We start from the raw sequence: 10,117 nt of genomic DNA on the forward strand, positions 1-10,117 counted from the left end.
CGTCGTCTTAACCACTTCAATAATTTCCTTCTTTCTGTGCGGACCCTGGAAGCCCTTTTTGCTTAGTTGTTGTTCCTTGGAGATTCCATTGTAGTGTCATTTACTATCGGAGATGCAAATTCATAGACACTGGAAATCTGTTAGATATACTTTTCTGTTGCTGTAGAATGCTTAGAGTAGATTGCATTGCTGCATCTGTCATACGAAATTCCCCTTAAACATTGTTTACATGAAGGTAAAAAATGCAGCCTGAAAGAATGAATTACAATAAAAGTAAAGAAAAGTCTGTCCCTTCAAGAGCCTTGGAGTCTCTCCTTCTCTCAGTGCATTGTACTGACAGTTTCGTCCCAGATCTTGTTGTTTTTCCAACTTGCTTCAGTAGGATCTCTGAACACCTGTGAGGTTTCACTGACATCTCTCAAAATATTCCTATTTCCTGTCCCTTTTGGACACCTGTTGTGAAGTGAACCTGCTGTTGAGTCCAAAACAAACATCAACAAAACTCTGTCCTTACTAAATCCTCTTTTACTGCAGAAGCAGGCGACCGGGTACCATCAAACCAGCAGAAAGGAATTTACTCCAGGTATTCCCAGATCCTAAAAAAAAACCCAGAGTGATCAATATCAACTGATACTTTTAGGTCTTTGGCCTGTCAACCAGTTTAATCACCAAGAAAAGATTCAGAATGTTGGCCCTACATCAAATGTACCTGCTCATAAGGAAAGACCGGATTTGTGCCATAAATCTTTGACGCTTATATTCACAATCCTGTAGCACATGGTCACAGCAGATATCTCATATTTGTTATAGATGCTCATTATCCATATGATGTGCTGGTGTTTGGCCTAAAGTCAGTCTCACACACTTTTACGTACAGCATGCGCAGCCTATCTAGGAAGAAATAAGATATTTGTTTCTCCCTTCCTCAATGAACTGTTAATAAAATTGGATTCCTAGTTGAAAGCTGCACAGGATTTCAGAACCATAATAAGATTATTATCCACTCTGGGTCTTCAAGTCAACATTAAGCAAGTCAACACCGTCACTCTTACAGTGTCTAATAGATCTAGGAGCAAATATAGATACTCAAAGTGAAACTGTATCCTTTGCAGGAGAGCGTATTACTGATTTAGAAGACATGCTTGTAACTGTAATGCACCAAGAAACCTACAGCTTGCCAATTTGCCTCTCCTAGAATCCCTTGCACCCTTAGAATACCTATTTCCAAACAAGGCTGCTCATGAAACCTTTCAAATAGGATCTGTAGTCTCAGAAAAGAGACCATTCGGAAGATACCCTACATCTCTCAATATCAAGTCTGAAATCTGGCCTGGTAGTGTAAATCTCAAAATTTGCTAGTTGTGGGCTCCTTTTCAAAAGAAAACCCCAAGGCAGGTAATACTCACAGATTCCTCCCTCTCAAGTTGTGGAGCTCGCATGCAACATCTGACAATTCAAGGTGTTTTGACCGATGTAAGAATTGTCACATTATTCTTTCTAGAACTGAAGGTAGTGCTCTTGAAGCTTTCCTTCGTCTCTCATCAAAGGACATGATGCAAACTGACAACGCCCCGAACATGCATTATACCAACAAACAAGGAGGAACAAGTACAAGACAGGTCTTTGTAGGTTCTAGCCATGTGAGATTGAGCCCTGGCCAATGGACTATTACTGACTCCAATGCATATCACAGGATTGTAGAATCAGCATGTGTATTTGTTCTGAAGACATCCCAAGGAAAATCACAAATGGGTACTGAACATCAAGGCAATAGAGGGCATTTTCTTAAAGTAGGGCGATGGCTCAAAACAAAAACATGGTGAGACTCTTCAGGATACCAGGACTGAACTCTGTAGGCAAAGCTCTTTTGATCAATCACTAGACACCATTAGTCTACGAATTTCCACTGATTTTTCTTCCACTCACTGCCCCCTCCCCCACACAAACACCCCTACCCCCAATTGATGGCAATAGTAAAGTTTTGGAGATCAGACAACAGTTATGATTCTAATAGCACCAGCTTAGCCAAGATAGTGATGGCACCCAGATCTTCTTCAATTATCTGTATTACAATTTACAACCCAAACAATTGCAATGCAGACCAGGTTTTTGTTTTGCCAGACTTCCGTGCTGAATCCAACACCCGAGCATTCAGTCATTGAATTTGGCTGTATGGTTCCTGAGATCAGGCAATACTGCCATTTAAATCTCTGTAGACTGTAGATTGACTTAATGGATGTACTATTAGAAAATGAAATCCAGCAGATCCTATTATGCATTAAAATTGGAAAGGTTTTATATAGGTTGTCAAAACGAGTCTCACAACCCAGTTCATGCCAGGAAGATGTAATCCTTCCATACTTTTTACATCTGGCCAAATCAAAGTGGCAAATCTAATCAATAGGGGTACATTTAGTGACCATAACTACTTGTAAAAAAAAATGCTGCAGTTGTCCTTCTTTCGGATAAAGTAGATGCAACATTTCTGGAAGGTTTCAAGAATGTTCTACCTGTTAAAACTCAATCTCCTGTATGGGAGCTCAACTTCATGCTATCAAAAGCAATGTGCCAACACTTTGACCCTATGCACAAAGCTCCTCAAGAATATATATCATGGAAAGCAGCCTTTTTAATTCCAGTTACTTCAGCAAGAGTGGTTGGTGAGTTGCAAACCTTTCAGTAATAGAACTTTTTACCACTTTTCAAGCAAGTAGGGGAGGTTTGAGGACTCTCCCTTCTATCTTACCCAGTTTCGGATTTCTGAATCACTCACTGTTACTCTTTACCTTCGTCCAACTCCATCCTCAATAGCTGAGAGGACTAATAATTTGCTAAATCTTAAGAGGGTCTCAAGTTTTTACTTGGGTAAGACAAGATTTGAAAATGACTATTTGTAAATTATGGTTACAATAGCCAGGGCCTAGCTATCTCAAACCAACCTTTGCAGGCGAGTAGTAGGGTGCATCGATTTATCCGTTGTCTAAAAGACCCCTCCGTGGTAAGCCAGAGCTTTCCAGAAAATGAAAAGCTACAGCCTGGTTTATACATGTTGCCATCTGACATATGTATGGCGGCAACATGGAAACCAGTGCACACATTCATTAGGCATTAATGTCTAGAGGCAAATACTCAAACAGAAGATAAGGTTGGGCAAGAAACACAATGAAAAGAAATTAAGCCTTGTTTATGCAGCAGATTTCTAAAGCTCTTTCTCTTCTTACTACTCAACAGTTTCATTTTATGCTGTTCGCTTGCTAGACTATTCAAGAAATTAGTCCTGGTTCTGCATTGTAAGAATCTTCATTGTACAATGAATTGTTTGAAGTCGAGTTTTAAAAGGGACAGATCTCTTTTCTTAATGCAAGCCTATCAGGATGCATTTCCTCCCTTCATTTATACAATGTGTAAAGAGGATGTAGAATGGCATGCTGTAATGCACTTTATTTTTATGCATTCTGCAGCAACATGGACATTCAGGATAAAAAATGACAATGATATATTTACATTGTATTTGATTTTGAGGGAACGTGTGGATAAGGAAATTCTGCAATGTAATTCCATTGAAGTACTATGCAAAAAGGTGTTCCGTGGTTCACGCAGGCAGTGGGGAAATTCAAGCGTTAGACTTCAGTGTAGAGTTCTACGTAGCAGAACCAGGACTACGACCAGGACTTTTCTTATCCTCATTGCACACTCTTTGCCATATTAATTGTATTAACTGTATTATGACTGTCTATATTCCAAAGGGGAATAGGAATCTAATTACGAATGCAATTATTGGAGACCCCACAATAATGGATACTTCAACAGCTTTTTACTTTTACACGAGTCTGTGCTGGTACCTAATCGTTGTAGTTTAATTGTAATCTTTTAAGAAAGAAAACTATTAAGGGTTCAAATATTCTAAATGAAATTGACGGCTTGTTAATGTATAAGAATTCATTCTTTTTGTGAGACATTTATACATTGAAAAGGCACATTTATATGGACTACAATATAGGCCTTTCAATAAAAACATTTGTAAGATTTAGACTGCTCTGTATTTTTACATATCCAAGTGATGATCCTGGTATTCCAGTAAAGAGGAAGTCTGTTTTGGCATTGAAGATCAATAGAACATTTTGTGCATGCATCCTCTACTTTTGGAACATTGTAAGAAGTATCAGTGTGCAATATTTATTTAAGAGGGTCGTAAACAATTGCCAAAGCCAACTTGATCTGTTTTGATGGACCCTCTCAAAAATATATTGGTAGTACCATTAATTTAACATACCTCGGTGGACAGTTACTTAAGAGAGATACTGTTAAAAATGACAAACATGATAAATTAAAAAGCTGATGGTTTTACTAGAAATCTGATCTATTGCTTAAATATTTTTCACTGCATATAAATGTTAAGGTTTTCATTCCATTTTCAAATCTCTTGTTAATTGTATCTGGTTATGTGTTTTTTGTAATTGGGTTTTAAAAAGAAACTTATTCAATAAAGATTTCTCTTAAAGACGGGACCTAAAAAGAAGGTATAGAATTGGGTCAGAATTCTCACATCCCAGCATTGATCGCTCTACACAAATATTGCATTCTGTAGATGTCCAGTCTTCTCTAATATGTGTAGCAAATCGGTTTAGAGAAGAATCCGCAAGATCGTGGTAAAAGGAACCCCATGTCTAACAGCTCCTGTAGAGGAAGAGAAAGTATAGTGGACGTTGACGTTTCTGGAATTTTGCCCCTTAAAAAAAGCAGTCAGTGAGTTTGAATCCATAACTAGAGGCTGCCTCTCAGAACAAAGCAAATGCGGCACTGTGCCCAGGAGTCACTTAAAGTTCAAAAGCCATTCCACTGTTCACTGAAGTTAAAGCTGCAGAAAGTCATTTATCAATGAACCGTAAAGAGACCTTCGAAAAGATTTTGGGCCACGACCCTTTTTCCTCATTCTCTGGCTTCCTGTCACTGCTGCCTTTTACTTATTTGAATTTGGTGTGGCTACTTGTCAGTGTTTATGTTCTTGATTCATTATTAGGTTATTTACCACTTTGCTCGCAAATAGAGACTGAAGTTGAGAAATCCGGAATTTTGCGCTGCAACTAAGAAAAAAAACGCATTGATCTGTATTGTAACTGGATTTTCTTTTTTTCTTCCCTCTTTAAGGAACCAGAGATGTCGCAAAAAGTCAAATTGACTAGCTCCTCCTCTTCTTCCTCATCATCCTCATCTTCATCCTCCTCCTCGTCGTCGTCCGAAGAGGATGATAGTGATCACGAAGCTAAAAGGGGTCCCCGTGGACGGGAGACTCACCCAGTTCCCCAGCAGAAAGCCCAGATTGTTGTAGCCAAGCCCGACCTAAAGGAGCCAATACGCAAGAAACGTGGTCGCAAACCGCTGCCCCCAGAGCAGAAAGCAGCAGCCCTACGTCTCAAGTCCATGGCAAAAATAATGAAAACTACCTCACGCGAGGTGCCCATCGGGGCCCGTCTGATTGGTAAACTGCAGCAACGTAATGCCCAGGGGGTTGGTTTCGGCACTCTGAAGACTCACTTAAATGAGCCCTCAAGTCAAAACAGTGGCGTCCCTGGGCTTGTGGGCTTGTCAGTGGATCACCTTTCTAATATGGCTAGAAATTTGCCTGGACATGGGAACGGGGGCCTGAACCGCAGCTTAAGCTGGCAAAGTTCTATTGTACACTACATGAATCGGATAACCCCAAATCAATGTAGCAACAGTGCACCACCTACTGTCAAGGTAACTCCATCTGTACCAGCATCAAAGAGTAATATCTCAACTCTGAACTTAAAAGCGAAGAGTGCCAAACTGCTTGGCGGGTTAGGGTTAAATGCTCCGCGATCCAAGCTTGCCAGAGTTGCCAGTACTGGGACTCCCACTGAATTGAAGTCTGATTTTGCTTTGAACGCTAACAATAAGAACTTGTCCAGCAGTGGTGCCTCTAGAGGTGTCCCTCCCAGCACCTCATGCCTTTCGAGCCAGGAAACTAGTCTTCAAGCTTTAAACTTGCAAAGTGTAAACAGAACTGTGCCGAACACCACAGGCTTAACCAGCTGTCCTTACACTGCTGCTTTGCCGACAACTAAAAGCACTAAAAACTGTGCTGGGAAAACAGGTTCAGCTTTTGTTCCGAAAAGTGACGGGGGACCGGTGATCAACCCTGCCAGTTCTGTGAAAGTGTCTGTTTCACCTGACCCAGCCAAGGGAGAATCTGACCCAGCCAAGGGAGAAAAGGCAGCAACCAAGAAGATTCCAACCAGCGAGCGAGATACTGGAAAATCCGGCACTAACCCTGGTTGCCCACCCAACCCAGTACTTCATGCTGGCAGCCACCAAGATACAGGAAAGCCTGGGGCGGAGAACCGCAGGCCAGTAGCAGTCCTGGAGATGAGCACTGGCGAGGACACCACCAGTTCTGACTCTGATCAGGACTCTGCCATTTCAAGCCGGGCCCAGAACATGTCAGTTTCCATCCAGACAAAACAGGACTGGAAACCTACCCGTAACCTAATTGAGCACGTCTTTGTGACGGATGTCACCGCTAACCTCATCACTGTGACCGTGAAGGAGTCGCCAACAAGTGTCGGGTTTTTTAATATGAGACACTTCTGAGCCTTCCAGCTGGGATTATTCTACTGCACCATATGTTTCCTTAAATATATTTTAGATTTTGAACCTATACCTTTTCCCTTTTCACTGGTGCCTAATTGTATATCGATCGTTCAGTTGTGGGAAGTAATTACATGGACTATTTGTTCAAAATGTTTGATGTGGGCAGGCAGCTAAATGTTTCTTTAAATTTGAGAGTTTTTTACATGGATACACGTTGAGGAGTGGTAAGCGACAAAAGAAATGGAAATAAGCTCTCCTGTGCATAAATGTGTTAAATATCACTCCGTACCTGAATTAAGTAAGTTCCTAGGTCTTTTCAAGGAGGTGCGGTGAAGGAATCCTTACCATCGTAACTAATAATGCTCGGTTTCTAAAATGGCTTCTTTCTCTGGGATTTTTCCGAGATCTTTGTACAGACTTTTAATAATCACACACTTTCCCATTTCTTTGCCATCCAGTGTGGCTTTAAAGCATGACTGCCCCCTTCCCCAAATATGCTCCCTCTGGAAGCCATAACGTGAAACGGAGATGGCAACCTTCGTGTGAATTGTCTTTCTGATCTTTTTCTATGCCAACCTGCCGAGATCATGTAGTTCGCTGACCATTTTTTTTTAAATTAATCTGGATTAAACAAAAACAGTTTTGAAAGTTAACTGTTTTCGTGCAGCTGCCAGTGGCGCTGATGACTGCAGACTCCAGGTGCCCCTCTCTCCAAATGTTGCCTGCTGTTTCTTAGGAGATAATGGAGCGAGGTTTTTTTTGTAAGCTTTTCAAATACCAAAAAATTAGGAGGGCTTTTATCATTAACCAAGAGTAGTTAAGTGCCTTTATATAATGTGCTACGTTTTTCCCTCCATCTTTTTACATGGCTTTCGTTTTTGTGCTTTATATTGTTTGTGATGTGGCACGCTAGTAGATTGTACACAGGAACTGGTTTGCTAAAACTATTTACACTTTTGTGGATCTATTGGGCTCCCCTGATACTTAATCAGTTATCAAAGTGTATTTGGAGGGGAAGGTAATGGTCTTAATTATGTCAGTGATCTGTCCCTTCGGCTGTACTTTGACTTTCATCGAATGTTATTGTTGGGTCTGCATGTTTTCCCACCATATGCGTTCAAGTATAGCCTTTAGAGTCGTCTAATTCTCACCGGAACCTAGCTACACCTGACAGAAGAGCATAATCTGGGTGAAACCGGTCTTGTGCTGTTTGTATTCCAGTTCGGAGAAGGACGTGGCTTGGCAGTTTGTGATGGACTATATTCATTGGAGCAGGACCACGTCTGATTTTAAATATGGCTGGGTGTAATCTAAGGTGACATGGTGGGCAAAAGAATTATGGGTTGGAATGCTACACTAAGCTATTGCCAGGTTGAGGCTTGCTTTAAGCATCCTCCCATCACCTTTTGTGTTTTTGATTTAATACCCTAAGTGGTCAAGGATACACCTACACATGTCCCTTACTCACTGTGTCACTGGAACAGAGTTGGAATTGACAGCAGAATCCCAAACACAGCAAAACCGGTCTTGGGATGTAATATTGGATGGGAACATGGCAGCAAAGTGAGGTAGCTGGCCGGGATCTTCTCACCTCTGGTTCTGGCTCCACTTCTGTACTGTGGCCTTGCTTCTCACTAAGTGAGGCTTTTTGCTTTTTTGTATCTGAATAGAATGTAGACTCTTCAATTTTACTTTGGTGTACAGCATGAAAATCGTCTGAAACAAGAGACTGTATTTTACAGCATCCAGAAGAGAGTAGGCTTTGGATGTCTGCTTTTTAAATCTTCGTTTCTAATTTTTTCTTCGTAAGATTTATTTTTCCCCAGGTTGCAGTAGTAGAGTGCTGCTGGGCAGGGTTCTTTCCAGTTGCTCTTCTTCGTAAAATGCCTATAAAATTATTCCTCCCTCTTGCCTGCTGGATTGTGGGGCAAAAGACGTAACGTGGTAGATAAAAAAAAGTACTTAAAAGTTTAAGTATGTTTATGGACCTGTTGAGTAGAAACCTTTCTTCTCAAGCTGGATATATTGCAAGAAAATATTAACGGAATGTTTCTAAAATGTTAAATAGTTTTTTTAAGAGTGCTAATCCAGTACGGCTCTTCAGAAGTTTTTATTTTAAATTGAGTGGTGTATGCACAATTTTATTTTCATTTTTTTTGGTCAGAACCCTGTTTTTTGGCTGCAGGTTTTCACCAAAACCTTAATACTTTCGCCTTTCATTAGCCAGTGACACGTAGAAAACCAAGAAACCGATGTTTAGCCATGATACAGTTTGCATGTGTCTTTAGATGGTGAAGTTTTATTTTAAAGCTTCAGTAGCATTACATTTTAGTTAATGTAAATCCAAAACCGTTTCTTTGTTTTTAGAGGACATGCAATGATGATGGTGAGACTGGATAGACCTCCAGGCCATTGTTTTGTGCATATTCAGCAAGCAGCAGAGAAACATGTAAAATGCATGTGCCAGCTATCTCACAAGTTTAATAGCATTGCATCCTGCTATCTGCTTTTTTTTTTTTTGGTACAGCATTCTACTTGGTTTTCCAGGCAGTTCCTGTGGAGTCTGTATATTCTTTGTTGGCGACTGTCACTGTTATTCTTGAGAATTAATGTAGGCAGCGTTTTAATTTATTGTCAATTAAAAGAACACCAGTAAAGGTGGTATATGTAAAAAAAATTGTACATTTTTGTTTTTGTTTTAGTATAATAAATATTTTTGTAAACTTTTCAAACTCCTGTTTCTAATAATTGTTGAAGTACTATTAATATATGCTTCTGTTAAATGCTATACTTTTCTTTAATTGAAGGTATGCTCTATATTTATTATGTATGCAGTGTCCTCTTAGGATAATTTTTAGCACTTCCTATTCTGCTTGCAGAGAGTAGGATGTATTCGTGTTCAGTTTAACTCCTGTGTCTGTTGACAAAACATTGTATTATCTAATATGTCCTCTGTACTTTTCAGGAGGAAGTGGCTGGCCGTTGTCTCTCCAGTGTATCATCAGCAATACTGGGTTGTTAATAGTAAAGGTCCTACAGAGTTATCTGTGCATGTAATGACGGGGTGCATGAGCATCTGTCCAGTCTAGCAGGAAGGTCATGCGCCACAGAATAATTGGAGTCTCTGACCAGTGGATAAGCAACGTGCCAGGAGTCCACTAGGGACCAATGTGACAGCAACATGCTCATTATCTTTTCTATCTTCACTGCTGGGGCAGTGGGGATGCCACATTAGTGACACAGTTAAAAGCTCCCGCTAAAATGGATGGGCAGTCCATCCAGTTAGTTAACAGGGGAGTCAAAGAATATCCTCTCGTCTCGAATTGGTGCATAAATACTTAGGAGGATGTCCGTACCATCCAGTTAACCTCTGACCAACACATCTCCCCTCTTTAGTAGTCGTAGTGAGAACCTGGAATAGGACCTCTGGTCTAATCCACGCAAGTGCCCCTCCTGCAAACATAGTGGCTTCTGTAGATAGTAGTCCTCTTCATCTTTTATGTAG

At 40.5% G+C, this 10,117-nt stretch overlaps 1 protein-coding gene across 1 annotated transcript in view; it reads left to right on the forward strand.

The window, feature by feature from the left end:
• Nucleotides 1–9,344, forward strand: part of CBX2 (chromobox 2) — a 157,723-nt gene extending 148,379 nt beyond the window's left edge. Inside the window, exon 5 of the mRNA XM_078654021.1 lies at nucleotides 5,149–9,344. Coding sequence (XP_078510147.1) covers nucleotides 5,149–6,612 — 1,464 coding nt within the window. The 3' untranslated portion in view covers nucleotides 6,613–9,344. The remainder of the gene's footprint in view (nucleotides 1–5,148) is intronic.
• Nucleotides 9,345–10,117: the final 773 nt, after the last annotated feature.

This window comes from Lissotriton helveticus, chromosome 7 (assembly GCF_964261635.1).
Source record: "Lissotriton helveticus chromosome 7, aLisHel1.1, whole genome shotgun sequence".
Lineage (NCBI taxonomy): Eukaryota > Metazoa > Chordata > Amphibia > Caudata > Salamandridae > Lissotriton > Lissotriton helveticus.